The following is a 22,128-nucleotide window of genomic DNA, read 5'->3' as shown; positions in this document are numbered from 1 at the left end:
GAATCAAAAAATCTACTAGATGCAAAAATAGACAGAAAAGGAGATAAAAGTCACTATATGAAATATATGAAAGGACAATCACAGTGATATATTTCTTTCTATTCGTAATTACTCTAAATTCATAAATTAAAATTTTAAATGATAAAAACTTGTAAGTTTTAAAATTATCTTCAACATATTTGAAGCATGAATATATCATAAAATTTTTAGATCTAGCTCATCAACAGAAACATTACTTTTTATTGTTATCATATTTGTAATAGGACTACATTGTAATGTGTGTGTTCATTAACTGCTGTCATCTCACATATGACAGTTACATCCAAGTGTGTGCCATCTAACTGTAGGTATGTTTTCTTGAGCCACCGTCACCTGTCTGTTCCCACACCTTACCTATTCTGAGAAGCCTTATGAACTTTCTTCATTTTTTTCCATCCCTCCCCACCTCCATTTCCTTCTTTGGTTATGTAGCTTTCTTTAGCCTAACTTTGAGATTAAAGATTGGTCTTCTGATTGATCAATTGGTCTATCACTTGTTGACTTTTGAATTTTACTCATTGTAGTTTTTCAGTTCTAACTTTTTTTGTGATGGATATCTTTTCCAGAGAGCTCAATTGATCTGAACCTAGTGACTTGTATGGTCTGAGTGTCTCTCAATAGTCCTTACAGTTTATATTCTTAGGTAAGGAGAATCCTGGTGAATCTGATTTGTTTCAGGAACTTCCCAAAACTTTTAAGTTGTTTCCTTTCTGAACTTAAGGACCTTCCAGGTAGGACTGGATGCTTCACTTCCATTAAGAACATCATGTGCCAGGCAGTGGTGGCGCACACCTTTAATCCCAGTACTCGGGAGGCAGAGGCAGGCAGATATTTGTGAGTTTGAGGCCAGCCTGGTCTACAGAGCTAGTTCCAGGACAGGCTCCAAAAGTACAGAGAAACCCTGTCTCAAAACAAACAAACAAACAAACAAACAAACAAAACATTAAGAAATATTCATTAAAACCCTTTGCTCCTTTTTATTTTGTTTTTGCTTAAGCTTTTTATTAGTCTGCTTCTTCTCATTTGCTGTATTAGAAAACAGCTTCTAATCCATCAGCTTACTCTGGGGAGTTGGGGGCTAGGGGTATAATTTTTAAAACACGTAGAAATCTGATTTTTTTAAAAAATTAAATCTACTAATATCACCAACATTACTGAAAACATTAAAAGAATACCATCCAGAATTTTTCTGGGTTAAACTGTCCCCCTTCGATGTGTATTGAAGAGCTAACTCTCGTTACTTGTGAGGGACCTTATTTTGATCTTAGGTCTTTGCAGACACAGTCAACTCCAAATGAGATCATTGAAGTGAGGGTACCATCTAGCTTGTCTGGCATAATAATAGATGAGAAGAGAAGTACACCTCGCAGGAACATCTTGTTAAGACCAAGATTGGAATCAAGCCAAGAGCTATGAATGTCAAGGTTTATTTCTGCCTTTGTCTGAAGAGGAGAGGCAAGAAAGAGATATCACAGTGGGACTAAACTGCTGACAGCTGGAACTCTGATGTCTAGTTGCCAGATTTGTGTGAGAATACATTTCAGTTTTAAGCTTCCCTATTTATGGTACTCTGTTCTTTCAGCTTTATGAAATTAATACCAGAGTTAATAAAGTTACCTATGATTCAATACACTTCCAGGTTAGATTACCCTGTGATTTTGTAAAAGTATTATTATTATTATTATAGCTATACTTTTTTTTCCCTACAATTTTACAAGGTACTTTGGTGCCATTATCAGCATCACTCTCTCCTGAGCTGTGGTTGCAAAAGGTGGCTGCAGAATTCAGCAGCCTCTCAATAAGCATTGTCAGGTGCTTATGACTGGATGAAGCACAATAGGCAAAATTAGGGATAATAATGCCTTTCCTCAAGAAAACACCTTACTAATCGATCTTATACAGTAGTATTAAGGAGATACGATAGCACAGACCGCATACCAACAAGAGACCTGATCAAAGTGGCCATCGAAGGACGGAAATGTCAGCTGATTTGTTTGACAGCTAGTGCATACCAGAATCGAGGTGCAGACTCAAGAATATTTGTCTGTTAACCAACTCTGCACATTCCGTGTTTTCCTACCATCTCCCTCTGTCTGTCTCCTTCCTTTCTTTTGATCTGAAAATAGTAAGCATATTGCTTTGTTTTTCTTTTTTCCTTCCTGTCTTTGTGTGTGTGTGTGTGTGTGTGTGTGTGTGTGTGTGTGTGTGTGTGAGAGAGAGAGAGAGAGAGAGAGAGAGAGAGAGAGAGAGAGAGAGAGAGTCTTGCTGTGTAGCCCAGGTTGGCCTGAAATTCACTATGTAACTGAGGCTGGCCTCAAAAATCTCAACCTTCCTGCCTGACCTTTTTAAGTGCTTGGATTACAAGAATGGACCACAGTGTTTTATTCCTCTGTGGGCTCTGAAGGAGAAATTTTCAGGCCTCTCCTCTGGCTTATAATGGTGCCAACATTCCTTGGTATCCAGCATTCTTGGCTTACTAATTCATCATGGAATTGCCTTCTCAGACTTCACATGGGGTTCTTCTTATGCAACTTTCTCTTTTATTCTTTTAATAATATTATTTCTTAAAATTTTCATGGATAGTTATAGAAAACATATGAAGCATATTGCCTTCATGTCAGGTAACAGTGGACCTCAAAGGTGTGTGCCAGAATCTGGCTCTGGTCCCACTCTGCATTCATGGGAGGCTATATTTCCCAGATGCCTCAGTTATGTGACATTACGAGACTGGTGCTGTGCAATGTGTGAAAACACACATTAGCCAGATGTTCATGCTCCCTTCCCTATCTAAGCACAAAGGAAATCATATGTTCTCGATGCTTGAGGTACAATTGCTGGCACTCTGTGAGCTGGGAGCCCAAGAAACTATGTGGAGCAGGACTTCTGCCATGCCATGTTGGAAAGATAGCTTTGTTTTGCTGACCCCTGGAGACAAAAAGAGTAATGTTGACAATATGTATTTAATCTATATCACTGGTCTAGAATGCATACTCTACAAATATCCTTCTTTCCTTCGACATTGAGAAAGATGGGGAAGTAGAAATAATCTTTAAGTTAATAGTATCAATTTAAGCCACGTATTTCCAGACTGCATATAGGAAATCCTGACAGAACCCAAAAGCTGCAACTGATAGCTGAGAAAGTAAGTTTCTTAAGAGGCACTAGCACAAAGAGCCCTCCATGGTCAGAAAGGCACTCACTAAAGATCATTTTTCTCATTCCTCCAAACCATATTATTCCAGTAAAAAATAGCAGTAGGGCATTATAAAAAAATACCACTCATATAAATGCTAAAAATTTCAGCTTGAGGCTTCAGTACTAATCTGAACACACCTACAGAGAGCTTTGATGGTCTTTAGTTCACATAAAAGACAGTTTGGGAGAGATTAGTCAACAATAGAAGTCTTTATTTTCCCTACAAATTGAGATGAAGGGAGGAAGATGACCGCTCATGGAGTTATAATGCTTTTCAGATGGCAATGCTTCTGCCGAGCACTTAGTAGCTCGTATGTTCAGTGTTGCTAAACTACCTCATTTCTGCTTCCACCCAACACACACTCTTTTAATCCAAATGCCTCAAATCAACAGGCAAGCTATGGATGTGCTTCTAAGCCTACTGAATTTGCCTGAAATACTTTTCTTTCTTATCAGACAAAGCCCTAAATCTATCTCTAGTAATGGTAGATTGGATGAAAATGGCCCTATAGGCTCATTTATTTGGATGCTTGGCCCTCAGTTGATGGAACCATTTGGGAAGGATTAAGATGTGTGGCTTTGTTGGATGAGCTGTGTCACTGAGAGCCAGTTTTGAAGTTTAAAACCCCACCCACCCCCTATCTCTCTCTCTCTCTGCTTCATGGTTGTTTTCCCATGGAACTCTGGAGATATGGAGACGTTTTCACTGTTCTCTGGTTTTTATATTTTTAATCTGAGATGTAAGCACTCTAAGAAACCAAAAATGAGGTCTTTGCACTTCACCTCTGTATCCTCAAAATTCTATGTGACAATTTGTCTTTTGAATGGTGCTTGATCGCTAGCTTATGGTGCTCCTGGGAGGTCAGGGAGCCCTTAGGAGATAAAGGGCACAGGGACATTTTAGATTATTGGATGTGTACTTTGGAAGAGGACTGTGTATCCTATTTCTTCCTGTCCATCTCCAATTCTAAGCTATGAGGATGGCAATTTGCTCCTCACTTTTGCTAGCTAACACCTGCACCACAAACCTGAAAGCAAGTAACTGGCTATCAGCTGAAACTGCCAAAGCCGTGAAGCAAAACATACTTTTTCTTGTTTGTTGACATTTCCTGGGTATTTGTCAGAGTAACAAAAGCTGATTGACGCACTAGGCCACAGTGCTGTAATAAATCAATAATTTATGGCTGATTGGTTTGTAGCTCTATGCATAATGGTGTAAGGATGGGAGGGAAATTAGTGCAGTGTTAGTGGAAGAGCTGGAAACTAAAACAGAAATCGGTCTCTGGTAAAGGGAGTTTCCTTATTTATTACTTAGTTTTGGATATGCTAAGATAGTCAGTACTTTAGCTTAGAATCCCTACAAGGAAAGATTGTGGGTAAAGGTACTAGCTTTGGACTAGTACTAGTTGGACTGCCTAAGGGAAGCAGGGAAGAGTCAGATTGATAGGGATGTATCCGGTTGTGCTCACCATTCAGTTGGTTCATAGTTCTTGTGTGCTAGGCACTGCACTGAGTGCTAGGAGCTAGAGGAGAAGCAGGTAGACTTACCTTCTGCAACTAAATGAGGAGAGGCAATAAACAGTGAGGAACCTGAAGCAATGGAGATGGCTGGAAAGAAAATAAAATGCCAGTGGTCACAGAAGCATAGGAGGGTGGTTGATCATAGGCTCTCTAAAATGTGAGCAGAGTAGAAACTGAAGTGATACCAGGGAGAAAGCTTTGCCCTAACATGAGGGGCGGGGAACATCCCAGCACTGTAGTCTGGGGTGGGCTTTGTATGTTTGTGTTTGAGAACCAGTAAGAGACCAGTGTGACAACAAAGAGAGAAGAGCGCCAGGAGAAGATTGCATGGGGTCTGACTGGACAGTCAACAAATGGCATCTGCACATGGGTTTCACTGAACTGAATCTGCCTCAGCTTGAGCTATGAATTATGGTGGTCTGCACACATTTCATTTCCTCTAACTTTCCCAGCTGGTGGGCTCAGGTCCACACTCTCCTAGACCATGGTTCTAAAGGACCACCATATTTCAAACAGGACACTTTTGTTTCTTTGAGGGGTTGTTTGAGGAAAAACACACCCTGGCTTAAGAGCCATTTCTCAAAAGCGCTCACCATCCTTTCATGTGGCTTCTCTGCCATGGTGTTCTAGCCAGGAAGAAGCTGAGTGAGAGCTTTCAGAAGCTCTTTACATCTTTTGTGGTGTGAATGCCATGGTTAATGGTGATGGCACAGTGGAGATAGCAGCTAGGATCCACAATACTTTAAAGATTTCAAAAGATGTTGAAATTTATTTTAAAACCAGGAGAAAATCTGGACTTTCAGATGGAAGAAACCAGTCACAGCACAATAGCCACCTTCGTGGGAATGCAGAAATAAGCATAAATTCACAGCTCCTCCCCTATTGTGGGATTCTATCCTAATGAACATCTCCAAAGGTAAGAATACCTTAAGACAGACGTGAAAACAGTGAACGTTACATTGTGAACATCATGGCAACAAAGTGCTCTAGAGTGGACACACTCTATAATTTCCCCTTGGGGTTGCTTGCTGCCTGGAGCTAAGACAAGAGAAGTAAACTGAGCCTACTCTCCTCTCCCAGGGAAACATTAAACATTCAGATTTGATGTATGGTTTCTACTAAATGCGTACCCCATTCATACCGTCTTAATGTTGAAAATCTCCTAAGTCAAGGGCCATTAGAAAAGCAAATTACACTGCAATAGCTGAGATGACTGTATGCAATTAATTATTTTCAATTTAAAGTTCATCATAACACCCCTTTTTTAATAATTTAGCCTGAAACGTGGCTTAGAAGATCTCTAAATGTGGCATAGGAACAATTTATTAGAACTGAGACTATTTGTCTAGATTTAGCCAACCTAGATTTATTCAAGATGAGGACACTGGAAAAATAAACCACGTTTGAAGCAACATTGGTAAAAAGAAGTTTGAGAGCCAATGGCAACAAAAAGTAATTTCTACCCAGTCCATTGAAGTGCCTTGGCCTAATCCATATTTACCAACTTCTCTCCTTCTAGCTATTTTCTTCATCTTCTATCATTAACTGAGACAGTGGGACTCCGTCTTGAAGCTAGCAGAAATAACCCCTGCGGGAAGTAATGACTACCTAGATTTCTGACTGCGCCTTCTCTGTATACTTTGAGGCCTCTCCCTCTCTGCCCACAGGTATTCCTGCCTAAGGTTTGTTCAGGTCTTTGCTTCTCAGACCTTTGTGTCTGGTAGTTTCCTCTACTTCATTCTTGCAAATATGGCTTCTCTGCTGAAGGATCCCAAATCAGTAATAGCATGGGACTTCACACTATAGCCCATGTGACAGTCCCAACTACCTCCTGCCCAGGAATCTGGATGTCCCCAATGGTGGGAAGTTAGCCAGTAGGGCTGTATATAACATGACCAAGAAAATAGAGTTTTCAGGCATCCATATATATATATATATATATATATATATATATATATATATATATGAAATCATGTGTGAACCAAGTAGTTTAAATAGAGAGTAAGAATTGAGGTAAAGATAGCCCTTGCTTTCCTTGGCTAAGGAACCTGAAGCGGACACATAAAACCCAACTTATTTCCAGGACTCAGAGCACAACCTAAAATTGACTGGGTCTGACCATTACATAGGACTTTGTGACTGATTTATTAAGCCAGTGTAACAATTCCTTTAGCTATGTTGGACATAAAACAGGATGAGAAACGGACTGTCAATATTGGTCTAACCAGGAGCCCCATGCCATTAGCATGAGCAGAAAATATCCACATATACAGGTCTGTTGTTCTCCTTGGTTCTCTTTGGCATTGTCCTGCTCTGGTTTTGCAACAATAATACACAAGAAGTCAAGGGAAAAAAACAAATTAAATCTGGGGGGATTGTTTTTCTATAGAATACAGGCTTTAGGGGTCTTTGGGGCAGCTATAAGAGGACTATAACAATAACATTGACTTTTCTTATGCAAATATTGCAGATCTTTGAAGGTGCATTTTGTTTTCTTTGAACAATAACATTGACTTTTCTTATGCAAATATTGCAGATCTTTGAAGGTGCATTTTGTTTTCTTTGGAAACAACTTTCTTAGAACTTGAAGCGAAAAGAGGAGAAAGGGAGAAGTATGTGAACAGTTCCCTGGACCACTTCCCTGTTTCCTGGGTCAATCACACTGCTTGATGGCTGTTTTCAGAGGCTGCTGCAGATGTTCAGTTCCTGTAGAATGTTTCCTTAGGGTAATGGTTCTCAACCCATGGGTTGCATCCTTTGGACATCCAAAGACCCTTTTACAGTGGTAGCAAAGTTACAGTTATGTAGTAGAAACAAAAATAATTTTATGGTTGGGGAATCACCACAATATTAGGAACTGTATTAAAGGGTCACAACATTAGGAAGATTCAGAACCAGTGCCTTAAGAGATTGCCATTTCCTGATTATCCTGCCACTAATCTGACTATCTTGTATTTGCTGCCTTTGTCTTTCCCTCTGTGCCTTTTTAAGACATCCATTGAAATACTAAGACTTGGATTTACTGACACTGCTAGTAAAATGAGAGGCACAAATTTGGGAATTAAAAAAAAAAATCAGTGACAAGGGAATTAGACCTAGCCATTGAAAGCAAAAAAAGTCGAGCTGTTGAATAGCTTCATTTTGCATCACCTATTCAACATGCTTGGTATGATCACTGGCATACAGAGGTCTAAGAGCAGGTATGGTTTCCATCGGATAAATACAGGCAAGCTCACATGTGCTGAGCCACACTCATGAAGACTTAGGCTGTGCTCTTAGGAAGGGAGGATAAAGCTGACTCCTGGGCTCCCTGAGGTTTTCTCTTCATCAAAGTGTCTGACAGTTTTGAATTCTCAAATTTCTCCTTCCTACAATATAAGAGCTTTTCAAGCAAGAGAATATCTAATTTACTGGAACAGTCTTGGTGTGAGAAGGACTTAAGGTGCCTAATTGGAGCGGTATAAGACTTTATAACCATGTTACAATTTCTAGATCAATTTGGATGATTTACCGGGGGCTGTAGTAGGAAAGGGATGAAGATTAGTAGGAGTAGGATGAAGTTGCCTAAACAGTGAAGGCGGCTGTCAATTTTTGCACCTACAAGTTGAGCTTTTGATAAGGTTCAAAGGTTACTTAACAGAAGCATTCATGGGAGAGAACCACTTGACAGAAAATAATTAATGGGATTCTCCCAGTAGACAATACACCATTAAAATACAACTGTTGGCTGTAGCAAGGGAAGTCTTTAGAAAGCCAAATACTTAGTCTTAAATTGTGAAGGAGCTGTGAGCTGCTGGTGTTTTCCAAGCTTGATAAAGCAAATACAATTCTTTCTAAAGGAAGCTAGATCCAATTATTTTTTTAAATCTAGGTCTCCAATTATTTTTTAAAACTTATCTTATAAATCAGTGTCAAATAAGGAATAAAAAATAAATTATCAAGTGTTAAAGACAACTTGACAAGAATATAGTTTGTCAGAAAAAGTAGGTATTAGGAAAAACTATATGTATTTTGAGACAGGGCTAGTCTAGAACTTACTGTGTAGATCAGGGCCAGTCCAGTTTGCGATGACTATCGTGCCTCTGCTTCTATATTCTAAAAAGCACTATTATTTTCAAATAGATAAGAGGTAAACTTGAGATTTTCTGCTATTCCTTAAAGATGAAAAACAGAATAAACCAATTTACATGCTGAGTAGGCTTATAATTATATAAGCTTAACTGAAGAAAGATATGTTAGGAAAAATCCCAGCTAGAACAAAGTATAATGTGGGATGTCCTTATGTATATGTGTTGCTTTTATGGGTTACTGAATAAAGCTGTTCTGGCTAATGGTTTGGAGAGTAAAGTCAGGTAAAAAATCTGAACCACAGATAGAAAGAAAGTAGGCAGAGTCAAGGAAAGGCCATGTAACTGCCTAAAAATAAGGATACCGGAACCTTACTGGTAGGCCACAACCTCATGGTGATACATAGATTAATAAAAATGGATTAATTTAAGATTTAAGAGTTATCTAGAAATGTGCCTAAGCTATTGGCCAAACAGTGTTGTAATTAATATAGTTTCTGTGTGATTATTTATGTCTGGGCAATTGAGAAATGAATGAGTGGTCTCCTTTTTACAAAACAGTGCCCACAATCTGGGGCATGCAGCCACACAAGACCTAAAAAAGCTTTTTTTTTTTTTTTTTTTTTTTTAAAGGGCTTCTAGACCCACAAAAATGAGGGCCAAGTGCAGCTTCTTGCTAGCTGCATTTTCTCCTGTGGACTCTGTTTGCTAGAGGCAAGCAGAGGTGTGATTCCTTTAAGAGAAGGCTTCCGGATTCAAAGTTAGCAGCAAAAACTGCAAGGCTGCTGTGCACCGCGCCCCTGTGTCTGCACCTCTGTGTCTGCACCCCTGTGTCTGCGCTCTGTGTGCTGGCACCCAGTTCGCAAGCTTCAGACAAGGAAGCTGGAGGTTAAAATACACAAACACACACAAACAGAGAGACAGCGACACGGGAATACAGGTCAGTGGTAGATATTTAACTCCCACAGGTCCTGGTATTTTTATCTCCAGCACTGAAGGGGAAAGAGAGGTAAAATTGGAGGGAGGGAAGGAAATAAAGCAAAGGAAATAGCATGAGGCAACGAGGGCAACAACAGAACAGAACACACAAATGAGGTCGTCCCTAAAAGGCTCACAAGTTTATCATTATTTTCAATATAATCAGGAAAACAAGACAGAAATCACCAGTATTAACTGTTAGGATTTAGAAATGGGATAGCATACTAAAAACTTCAGATATTGAAAAAGCTTGGGGACGGGGTGCTGGAGAGAAGGCTCAGAGGGGAAGACCGCTTGATACTCTTCTAGAGGACCCAAATTCAGTTCTTAGTACCCACATTGGGCCGCTCACAACCCCATGTAACTTCAGTTCCAAGGGATCTGACACCTTCATCTGGCCTCTGCAGGCACCAACCCAGACATAACATTCACACACATGCACACACATGCACACACACACACACACACACACGCACCCATACACACATACACTTAGATGAAAGTGATAAGTTCTTAGAAAAGACCATTTGTTGGCATAAGAATCAGAATGCATAGCTAATAAATATGTTGAGATATTTATTAAAAGTCTCCTGCAGAGAAAATGGTGAGGTCAGATAGGTTTGTATGTACATTTTTATTAACCATTGATGACACAGTAACTGTGGTAAAAGAAGACAAAAGAACAGTCCCCACGTTTTTGGTCTCCCATTGTTATCCCTCAGGATAACACAAGAATAAGAGAATTCAAGGCTGTTGTCACTCATAAACAGGAATAAATTCTCTCAAACAAAATATCAGAAAACATCAAGTTATATAAAAAAGCATAAATAGTATTTCCTTAAAAGTTTAAATATAATTTACTATTAAAAAGGATGCATGATTTATTCCTTGAATGGAATGAATACCAACTTTGATGAATTTGTTCATATGGAAAGTGCTTTGCAAGAGTCAATGCCCATTTGCTATAAAGGTTCTTTCAAACAGGGAAAGTGAGGAGCCCTCTTCCTTTATCTCATCAGGCCTACCCTTGATAAGTCCATGAAGCCATCACATTCATGTGTATCTTCTTGAGATCAGGAATACGATTATGATCTTTGCTATTGACATTCTGCAGTTTACTCAAAGTCCCAGGCAGTGAATAGAAAAACTAGAAAAAAAGTATAAAGGATGCTAGGGAAAAATTAGAAAGACAAAACGGCCCCTATTCAGACAGGAGTTTGTACAGCGAAACCCTTTAAACATTTTATAGATAAGATTTCAGATTCTATATATAAAGGCAATTATGTAGATAAATACCAGTATACCCTGTTGTGGGATATTTTGATTGTACTCTGATACTTCTGAGACAGCCAATAAATTAAACAAAGACAGTGACTAACCCTCTGAAATTAGCCATAGAGAAGCCAGGAGTTTGGATAGAGAAGATGTAAAGGAGGAAAGGGTGGGGCTACAGTTGGGCACTTTTTTGTTTGTTTGTTTTGTTTTATATGACAAGGAGGACACCTCTCTCGCTGGGTCTCTGGCCAAAAACTAAGTTCAACTGGTGGCTTCTTGGCTTCTCTGACCTAGCAGGCTTTCACTCTCACATCTGACTTCCAAGTCTTTGTTAATAAACAGAATGACAGAGACTTAATTTAAATCTTTATATTGCTGAGATGGTAGAGTCAGGATACAAGACTGGAAGGCCCTCCAGGCCTCAGCCTAAGTGGCTGGCTGTGCACTGGCTGGGGGGCATGGGGCCACAGACGGTAATTAAAATATCAGTAAATGTATTTGCAGCTGTTAAGCTGACAGAAAAACTACAATGCCCAATTCAATTATTTTTCTAATTATAAAAATGATAGAAATAAAAATTTAAAGATGTTATTCAAGATAGGAGAGTAATATTAACTGTCACTGTTTGTGGTGTTTGTGGGTGTGTGGTTGCACAAGCATGTAATTCCAGCTACTCAGGAGGCTGAGGTTGAAGCATCCCACCCATGGGAATACATAATGAATTCTAAGCCAAGTTGATAAGCTTAGTGAGACTGTGCCTCAAAAAAAAAAAAAAAACCAAAAAACAAAAAAAACAACAAAAAAAAAACAAAACCACACACACACAAAACAACAACAACAAAAAACAAACAAAAGAAAGAAAAACAAGAAATAAAAAAACAAAACAAAAGCCAATAAACTCCCCAAAACCCAAACAAACAAGTAAAACGAAAACAAAACAACAATGACAAAAAACACCAAAGAATGAGCAGAGTCAGTCAATAGATAACCATGGATCAGGGAAGGGCTCATGGGGCCCTACTCTTCCCTCCTGAACTACTGACAACTGATGGATTCTGGGGGAGGGACAATTCCTAAGTTATATGTCAGAAGGTGAGCCCACCAGGCTCCAGGCTCCAATGGATAGTTCCAAACCTTTAGTCACACGTAAAGTTCATGTTAAAACCCCCAAATCCCAAGACAAAACAAAACAAAAAGACACAAATATGGGAGAGGCCTGTGGGGAAAAGGTAGGGATTATTGGGGTGGGTAGGAGATAAGAGAGGGTTGGGGGTGAGTAAACAGGAATACACTACACTATATATGTGTGTGAAATTGTCAAAGAATAAACCTAATCAATAATGAAATGTTGGGGTCAGGGACGCAGGTCAAAGAATCCCAAGCTAACACCATTTTTTATATTATTATAATGGGCAAACTCACAGAACAGGAATGAGAAGTCTGACCTCAGGTGTGTAATGTGGAAATGAGAAGGAGAGAGAGAGAGAGAGAGAGAGAGAGAGAGAGAGAGAGAGAGCCAGCCCCCGGGCAAGTTGGAGGTTTTCTCTGGGTACCTAAAAGGTCACGTCTTAACTTGTTCCTATCTCCTAAAGGCTGACAGAGGTTCCCCACCAATGAAACAATGGACAAGGGTGCAGTGATTGAAAGCTTACTTAACAATTGCTACAGCATCTACACAGAAGCCATGGTAATCACTGCAACAAATTAAAGACATACATCAACAGAAGGACTCAATGATTATTTATGTAGGAGCTTGTTCTGGTTAGTGTCTTTTTTTTTTTTTTTTTTTTTGTCAACTTGGCACAAGCTAGAGCCATCTCTCAAAAGCAGAACTTTAGTTGAGAAAAACCTCCATCAGATTGCCTGTAGGCAAGTTTATGGGGGCATTTTCTTGATTTCAGTGCGGACCGTGGCAGGTGAACCTGGGTGATTCCAAAATGCAGGCCGAGCAAGCCATGGAAGCAAGCCAGCAAGCGGTATTTGTGGTTTATATTTCAGTTCCTGTCGCTGAGTTCCTGCCTTGAGTTCCTGCCCTGATTTCCGTCAAGAAGCTGTAAGGTGAAATACCCCTCTCTGCCAAGTTGCTTTTGGTCATGGTGATTATTACAGCAGCAAAAGCCCTAATTAAGGTAGAATTCATTTAAAATTATGATTTCTAACCAAATTGACATATAGATCAAATGCAATCCTATAAAACATTTAAATCTGAAAGAAAGGTTATTCCTTTAGTGATTGTGACTGTTTGTACTGAAAAAAGGAAAAGGAAAAAAGCCTTACCACATCTTCTCGTCCTTACACCAAAATGAAAAACAAAACAAAAACTTCGACACGAGTGTATCGTATTTAAATGCCAAAGCTAAACAATAAATTTCTGAACTACATGGGTGAACTCTCTTTGCAGGATATTAAAAATATAATCATGACAAAGACTAATTTGGCTATATTGTAGTTTATTTTTTAAACTTCTGTTTACTTTGAGATACTGGAGACTCTAAAAGAGTGGCGGCTCACATCCCTTTGTGGGGACCTTTCACAGGGTCATGCACTAGATATCCAGCATCTGAGACATTTGCATTACAATTCATAACAGTAGCAAGCTTACAGTTATGAAGCAGCAATGAAAATAATTTTATTGTTGGGAGGGGGGATCACAACACGAGCACTGTATTAAAGGGTCACAGCGTGAGGAAGATTGAGAACAACTACTCTAAATTTTCAGGCCCAGAGAGAAAGATGTTTTGAAATCTTGGAACCGACAAAGACTTAGTCAACTGAGTTTTTTAAGTGATAAGTTGCTGGGGCCAGAGGGCGGCTCAGTGAGCAAGAGCACTAGCTCTTTTATAGAGTACCCAGGTTCGGTTTCCAATGCCCACATGGCAGCTTGCAACCATCTGTAATTCCAGTTATAGGGAATCTGATGTCCTCTTCTGACCTCCAAGGGCACCAGGCCTACACACGCTGTATGCCAATGCAGACAAAACACTGTATACATAAAAATAAACAATCTATTAAACTTTTTAAAAAACAAATAACCAATGAGAAAAATTTGCAAGAGGTTTCAATTGAATCTAAATGGAAAATATGAACAAGACGTTACATGACTTCAATAGTCATCTTTTAAAGTATAATTGTACCCCCATACTGCATTCATGATAATTTTTTGCTGTGAAAATTCTGATAATATGTCAAGCTGTGATGACAACTGTTGCAATGAATTTGGAGACCAGCATTATTGACAGAAGCTGACCCTCACATTCTATGACCTCAAATGCGATTGATTGCTACACGCACACCTCCCAGAATGTGTGCATGAGCACACCAAGAGTACAAGATGAACTCTGGAGTAATGTGAATTAAAGTGAAAAGCACAGAGAGACCAGATATCTATCTGCATTATTCTAGGTTCATGCATTGTGGTGTTTTCATAGCAAAAGAAGTACAAGCCTTCTGTTACATACAAATATGGAAAAACATCACAAACACATTGTTAGGAAACAGAATCAACGGCGAAACGCCTAACTGATTCTGTCCGTATAAAGGTCAAAACCAGACAACCTAATTGATCATGCCTAGGGGTGGATAGTTACAGAGTTAAAGTAAAACTCAGACCTAGTTACCTTGAAAATCTTACTAGGAGGAGGGATGAGGCAGTTGGAGCCTGGTATGTTTCTCTCTGGGGAGTGTATTGTCTTTCCTTACATAAAGGGGACGGGAGAGTGGGGAGGATGAGATATTTTCTTCAAAATGGAGGTTGGCTATCATTTCTCAGGGTAGGAGGTGAAGGGGGTAGGACAGGAGGGCAGCAGGGAAGAGGAAGCCCCCTGTGTGTGTGAGCGTGTGTGCGTGTGTGCGTGTGCGTGTGTGTGTGTGTGTGTGCGCGTGTGTGTGTGTGTGTGAGCGTGTGTGCGTGTGTGTGTGTGTGCGTGCGTGTGTGTGTGTGTGCAGAGACTGCTGCTTCTGCAAACTGACAGGTTCAAGTCCAAAGAGCCACAGCTCACCCGGATCAACCACCATCCCATCCTCTGGTATCAACATATCTGCGTTATTGTCCCAGAAACCTTTGTCAGTTATGAAGAGGGGAAAAAAAACCCTGTAATAATCCCCCCAACCCCATTTTGTACAAAAATTTCTCTATAGTTCCGGCAGTGCCCTGTAACTTTTATTACACATATCTCTTATTTAGAATAATTTCTTGTCATTTTCCTTTAAATGTGTTTGGATAATTCTTGGTACAAATACTCAAGCTGTTAGTGGTAGTTAATTTGATACAAGACAAAGTATTTAGAGGGGAGCAGAGAAAAATGTAGAGCTCAATAAAAAGAAAAAGAATATTATTCTTAGAGATTTATCCCCTTTTCTCTTTCTCTTTATAAGGCCTTGCAAATTTCTACCCACGGGATTACAGGACCAGAGTCTGAAGGTGGATTCTTCCTTGACTTTTGGTGAGTGTAGACTGAAGACACATTTGCAATCCCATTTGAATCAGCAAAGGCTCCTCCTTCCTTCACATTGAGAAGTTATCCTGGGAAGCCAAATAGAGTTCCCCGGAGGATGGTGGTCTTCCCAGGGATTGAAGACATTTATCATCTTCTCTTTAGTCCTTCCTCCACAAGATAATAATAGAGAGCTCTTTTACAGAGAGAGAGAGAGAGAGAGAGAGAGAGAGAGAGAGAGAGGAGGGGGAGGGGGAGGGAGGGGGGAGGGGGAGTGGGGAGGGAGAGGGAGGGAGGAGGAGGGGGGGAGGGAGAGGGAGAGGGAGAGAGACAGAGACTGTGTGTGTGTACTGGGAGGGGACAGATTTTAGCCATTGATTAACTGTACTGTGACAGTGTTCACACCCTACTACTACTTTTTTTTTTTAGAGAGGAGAAACAGCTGCAAAATTTAAATAAAATTTAAAATTTAGGAGGCAAAATTTAGATAATGATAATGGTAAAGTTTATTTTTTCTTTCTTTAGCTGAAGATATCCACAAACACAAACTTTATTTTGATTTTTTCTGGAAACAGCTTCAATATACATTTTCAGTGCTCTTTGCCAATAAGAGCATTGAAACCCCACACAGATAGGCCAGACCATAATTAAGGTAGTTAGATGTGAGCAAGAAACCTGCTTGGCATACATGGTTGAAAAGTTTTGTTCATGACCTGTGATATTAGTTTTATCCTTCAGGAAAGCCCCTGTTTTGTCCTGGGTTGGCCACTGCCGTCCACGAGTTCTCCTGGAAACCACAGTGGCCACATAGCCATGTCCATTCGTGTCCTTTTTTATTATTATTATTCTTAATTTTGACTTTAGGAAAATGAAGAAATTGGATATTTTCAATTTTTTGACTCAGGTGTTCTCAGTTCTCAGTTGCCAGGCTTTAACCATGAAGCTAGTGACCTCTGCTTGTCACCAGTGTTTGGGGCTGATGTCCCCATGGGGGAGGACACCCAGGCAGGGGACCAAGGGCAGCTCAATTTTCCAGGAGGAATGTTTACTTTGCCATGGGCAGAGGTCGCGAAGGTTAACTTAGTGAAACAGGTGCCAAGGCCAGATGATACCTAATTTGGTCAAGGAACAAAGAGCCTGTACAGGATTCGGAAATCCTCCACAGAGCACAGGGATGTGGGACACTTCTCACCAGTTCAAGGGAGTTTTTCTAAGATAGCAACTCCATTCCTTCACCTTTGCACTCCACTCCATCTCTTGCTGTGAAAGGGGGGATGGTGGGGGACACTGGGGTAAACCTAGCCCTATTACCCGCCTGGCACCCCGGTACTGTGGACTCCGCCTGAGGATCCAACAGTTTAGGTGATCTCCCGCGGCCCTACAGGCATGGAAGGATCTAAGGATCAGTTCTACTCTGACCCCTGCAGGTTGGTTGTCGGGTCCTCGGAGCCCAGAGTGGCACTGGGCCCGTGGGACTCCCGGATTCAGCCTTGTGCTCGCTTGCCCACCTGAGAAGGCGGCGAAGGGGCCTCAGGAGCCAGAGGCCGAGGTCCCCGCGCGGCTGCAAAGTGACACCAGCGCCCCCGAGTGCCCGGGCCACGCGCAGGGCCCGCCAGGCTGGCGCGCCATCCTCCCCGCCCCCCCCCCCCCCCGCACCGCTCCTCCCGGTCCCCACCCTCCACGTTCCCACCCTCCTCCTCCGCCCCCGCCCCTCCCCCGCTCCCCGCCCCACAGTGTCCCAGCCGCCCGGGCCGTGAGCGCAGGCGGCCCTGCCACCGCACCTGCTGGGCGCTCGCTCACTGCTCGCACCCGAGCGCCACTGCTCGCACCCAGCCCTTCCCCACTGTCGTCGCGCGGTCGATGACTCCCCAGACCCCTGGCCGACGACCATGACCACATCCCTGCAAGGTGGGCAGAGCGCTGCCGGCCGGGCGGCCTCCCAGGACTCGCCGCTGGCCGGGCAGGTGTGCCGCGTTGCCCAGGGCAGGGGCGACGCCCATGACCCGGCGCGGGTCCCCGGACTGCACGCGCTGTCGCCCGCCTCCGACGCGACCCGCTTCGGTGCTGCAGACAGGTAGGCAGCTTGCAGGGGGGAGGGGGAGAGGGAGAGGCGTCCGGGTTCACAGTCTGCTGGGGTGAGGAGGCGGCCCAGGGGTGAGTGTGTGCCCAGAACCCAACCAAGTTTTGAAAGTGTCTGAAGACAATTCCCATGGAGTCAGCCCCCGCGGGGTCAGCAGGGTCTCAGGAGCTCCAGGTGCCCTGTTATAAATAGCATCGCGGGTCTGTGGAGAGCCGTCTGTCTCACCTCTGCCCTTTAGTGTGAACCAGGAGGCCACACTCCAGACTGACCACAATCAGCTCCTGGGTGACCCTTTTCATACTACACTATGGGCTTCAAAAACCGAAGCGTGAATGCGTTCACCTCCCACGTAGAGTCTTCCGGGGACCCCGGAGACGCAAAGCAGGATTGACATTTGAGCAGTCTTTATGTTCTACAGGAAAGAGCAGAGGCTTTCAAAGGTTTCCCATCTCCACAGAAATCAGCACCAAGTGCCTTCGGAGTTGTCATACTTTAGGAAAGAAAAAAAAGGCGACAACAGTATAAAAAAAAATCTGTGGCCCTTTGCAGGCATACATGCAAATACCACTCTGGCTTCTTTGTCAGGATTGCAAAGTGCTTTGGCTTCAGCCAAGTTAAAATAACTCACCAGCGGGCCAGCGGACATTCATGCTAACACGTTTTATTGACTTACCTTCCCAGAAGGATTGCCTTGGTGTTCAGTATCTATAAGCACTTGAAAAAACGAACAGACTGTGTGTGGGCAACATTGTGAATGAAATTTGAAGCGAGATGAACCATATCTATATTTAATAAATCATAATTTCCAGCAGTGATGAGTAAAAATTCCTGGGAATGAGTTCATTGGATGTAACTTACAGATTTTGTCAATTTAATAGGCGCCAGGCAGTGGCTCATCCCTCGGGGTAATGTTTGCATAAATCATGACGTGGCCTGTATTGGTGTTCAGGAGAATCCTGAGTGCAGGAAATGGAGTGATCATGCCTAGTGAGGTTTTTTTTTTTCTCTTTTTTTGGCCAGGTATGTGTGTATGTGTCGGGGGGTGCTACAGAATTATTTGTGCTAGTCGGCATATTTTCTCTTGCTCCACAGAGAGATAGAGCTTTCCTGTAACTTGTATGGTGTTAGCATTGTCACAGAGTGGGGCCCATTAGCCTTAACAAACGCTCTCTCCCCTGACAGCAGTTATATTTTACATTCGGTTTTATGTAAATGACGTCCTATGTTCTTTTGGTGTAGGAGAAAAAAGAACGATCTGGATGTTCTGGAAATGCCGTCTATTCCCAACCCCTTTCCTGAGCTGTGCTGTTCTCCGATTACCTCTGTGCTGTCGGCAGGCCTGTTTCCCAGAGCAAACTCAAGGAAGAAGCAGGTATGTGCTTCTCGGTTTGGAAATTGCTAGTGTCTTCAGAGGTGTCAGTCCACGCAGACTTAAAAGAATTTGTCAATAAAGCATCAAGAGAGAATTTGTTTGACTCATGCTACATTACCCTTGCTGAAGAAGTTCTCTTGAGATAACCTTCCTTTTGGGGCCTCAGTTTCCTTAACTGTATAGCGCCAATGTCCAAAGGATTCCTTAGAATCTTGGGGAAGAGTAAGAGAGATGTGCACCGTCCTTGTCGGCTACAGTCATTCACTAGGTAGATGGGACAGTTGTGTGTGCTGACAGGTTATCAATTTCAAATCTCAATGTTAAATTGAAAGAATGGGGCAGTAGTAGTGGGTGGGTAGGGATTGGCTGTTTGTTTGCTTTTAACAATATCTTTCCGCTTACACATTTTATCCTATGCTAACCTCAGTTACCAAGGGAGGGAGCACTGTAAAGAACCTGGCAGGAATGGTGGGATGGTTCAGCAGGTGAAGGGTTTTGCTGCCTAGCCTGAGGATCTGAGTTTCATTCCTGGGACCCATATGCTAGAAGGAGATAACTGAGTCCCAAAAGATTTTCTCATACTTCTCGGTGGATCCTATGGCAAGTACATGTGGATAAACACCACACACACACACACACACACACACACACAGAGAGAGAGAGAGAGAGAGAGAGAGAGAGAGAGAGAGAGAGAGAGAAACACACACATGCATACACACACTACCTTACTGCATAAGGTAATTGAAGTACAGGGGCTGAAAATACTTTCCAGTAAGTTCTACATTTTGGAATCTCCAGTTGCAGAAGATATCTGACTTGGAGGTAAGGATCAGAAAATGAATTTTTATTTTTCTATTTTCTTTCTTGTTTAAGTCTAACTTATACAAATCAGATTGCAATGTCCAAGCATCCAAGAGACGATGCCTCATGATTATACATTTTGGGAGAGAAAAAGCAACACACCCTAGAATTATTCATCTCTTCTCATGGACTTATTCCAGTTTTGAACCAGCAAAATAAAGAACAGCTTCGCTTGACAAAATCCACCTGTTCTTTTACAGGGAAGGAACAATAAAATTCAACATTCAGATAACTGTGGTGAGGGGAGGGAAGGAGGCAGGTAGCCATGTTTCCATCTCTTCTCTTTTCTTTCCCCCTCCTTTTTTTTTTTAAACCTCAGATAGGTTCGGTGATGTAGTTTTTCTTAGGGAAAAGAAGGAAATACTAAGGGAAGCAAGCATATTTTTATTGCAAGGCAGCAATAATGGACATAGCAAGAAATGCGCATGCAGGAGTCTCACAGGTGTGCAAGCATTGTGTGATGTGTGCATGGAGAGGCCACAAGTCAACGTCAAGTGTCTTCCTCAAACTCTCCATTCCTTGTTTTTACATTTATGTATTTATCTCTCTCTCTCCCTCCCTCCCTCCTTTCCTTCCTCCCTCTCTCCGTGTGTGTGTGTGTGTGTGTATGTGTGTGTGTGTGTGTGTGTGTGTGTTTATTTTCATGTGGAGGTCAGAGGACAGATTTCAGGCTTGCTATCTGATTCCACCATGTGGGTCCCAGGGATCAAACCCAGGTCATCAGTCTTGGCAACAAGAACAAGTGCTTTTGTCCACTGATGCATCTTCTACCCCATCCCTTACGCACAAAACCTTTTTCTTTAAGACAATCTTTCTCACTGAACCTGGAACTCAGCAATTTTGCTAGACTGGCTGGCCAATGAGCTCCAAGGAACTAAATGCCTCCAACTGTACAGATGCACACTATCATGTCCAACATTTGGAAATGCTTTTTTGGTGGCTGTCTGGTATATACCAGACAGGGTTGGGACCTGGTGTCAGCTGGGAGAGACTAAGAGGGTCCATTCTCATCAGAGTAAGATTTAAAGTCTGATTGCAAAGCTGCTCATAGCTTTACTGAAATATCCCAGCACATTGAGAGTTTGGGCATGGAGTTAGGGATGACAGATTTTAATGTGTGCTCTGTTGCATTGTTTTATCCTGGGTGAGGAACAATCTCAATGACGTTGGCATACTATTCAACTGGAGGGATTTATCAGACAGTTTCTTCAGTCATGGAAGACCACGCACTTCTCACATTATCCTAGACAGTAGACACCTAAGCAGGTAGAGATGCTCTCCAAGGAGTGATTGGCAAAGCAGGTTGTGGTGTATGGCTGGGGTAGAGGCTGGAAAGAGGCAGAATGGTTGAAAGAGTGACCTGGGAAGACATTCTTTTTAATTTTATGAATAAACATAGGATCCTTCTGTCTAAAAGAAATTCTGATAGAACAGGCTGAGTTCAGAATTGAAAGGGAGAATAGGTATTGGTGTGTTCGTGCTCACGGGTGGTGCAGTTAGTGATGACTTTCAACTAGACAAAATCCAGACTCTGGGCGTACTGCAGGGATTATCTTGATTTGGTCTAATCTGATGTGGGAAGATTTCTTCCTGGAGGTGGGACCATTCTCTGAGCAGGGACACCTGACTGGATAAGATGGAGAAACTGAGTGAGCTGAGCAAGCAGGCATTCATCCATTCATTGCTCTTTCCCGTGGATGCAATGTAATTAACCATCTCAAGCCTTGCTGCTGTGACTTCCCTGGCGATGGCAAACTGTAACCTTGAACTGTGAGCTGAACTAAACCGTTTCCTCTTAAGTTGCTTTCATCATAGTATTTTATCACAGAAAAAGGGAAAGAAACTAAGATTAGAAGAGAAAGAGGGTGCCTAGGTCTCAGACCTGGAAGTGCCTTCGGATCAGGCAGAGGCATTGGCAATGGTTTTTCAAGTTAGGAAGATGGAAAACCAGGGAAAAGGTGACTCGTTGCTCACTTCAGCAGGTTTCCTCTCTGCCCTTGCAGCCTGTGTCTGGCCTGACAGAAAACACTGCACACACACAGGAGGCTGAGCGAATTTATGAGCTAGTGCTGGCTGACTTACTGGTGCCAGTTCCTGAGGGGTGTCCCACCGTCTCTGCCTAGGTCCAGGACTGATAACATTTTGTAGAGAATGTCCCATTGTTGAAGAAGAAGATAGGTTTCCCTTTTCTTCTTTTTTTCTCCTTTTTACCTCTCCAAAACTTTGCATTGAAAATTGATCTTTTATTTTAATTACTTTGTACAATCTCAGTTCTTTGGGATGTGGTACTTTGAGTACTCATGGCTC

General features: G+C 42.0%; 1 protein-coding gene across 2 annotated transcripts in view; it reads left to right on the top strand.

The window, feature by feature from the left end:
• The first annotated feature begins 17,243 nt into the window (after positions 1–17,243).
• Grb14 (growth factor receptor bound protein 14) overlaps positions 17,244–22,128 on the top strand; it is a 98,681-nt gene continuing 93,796 nt past the window's right edge. For both annotated transcript variants that reach the window (XM_041631667.1, XM_041631666.1), the window contains exons 1-2: positions 17,244–17,582; positions 18,828–18,960. In XM_041631667.1, coding sequence (XP_041487601.1) covers positions 17,398–17,582; positions 18,828–18,960 — 318 coding nt within the window. In that variant the 5' untranslated portion in view covers positions 17,244–17,397. The remainder of the gene's footprint in view (positions 17,583–18,827; positions 18,961–22,128) is intronic.

Source organism: Microtus oregoni, unplaced genomic scaffold, assembly GCF_018167655.1.
Source record: "Microtus oregoni isolate MIOR12 unplaced genomic scaffold, Mior012 000037F_ref0000500, whole genome shotgun sequence".
Lineage (NCBI taxonomy): Eukaryota > Metazoa > Chordata > Mammalia > Rodentia > Cricetidae > Microtus > Microtus oregoni.
Note: the sequence above shows the minus strand (reverse complement) of the source record. Positions and strands in the feature narration are given on the sequence as shown.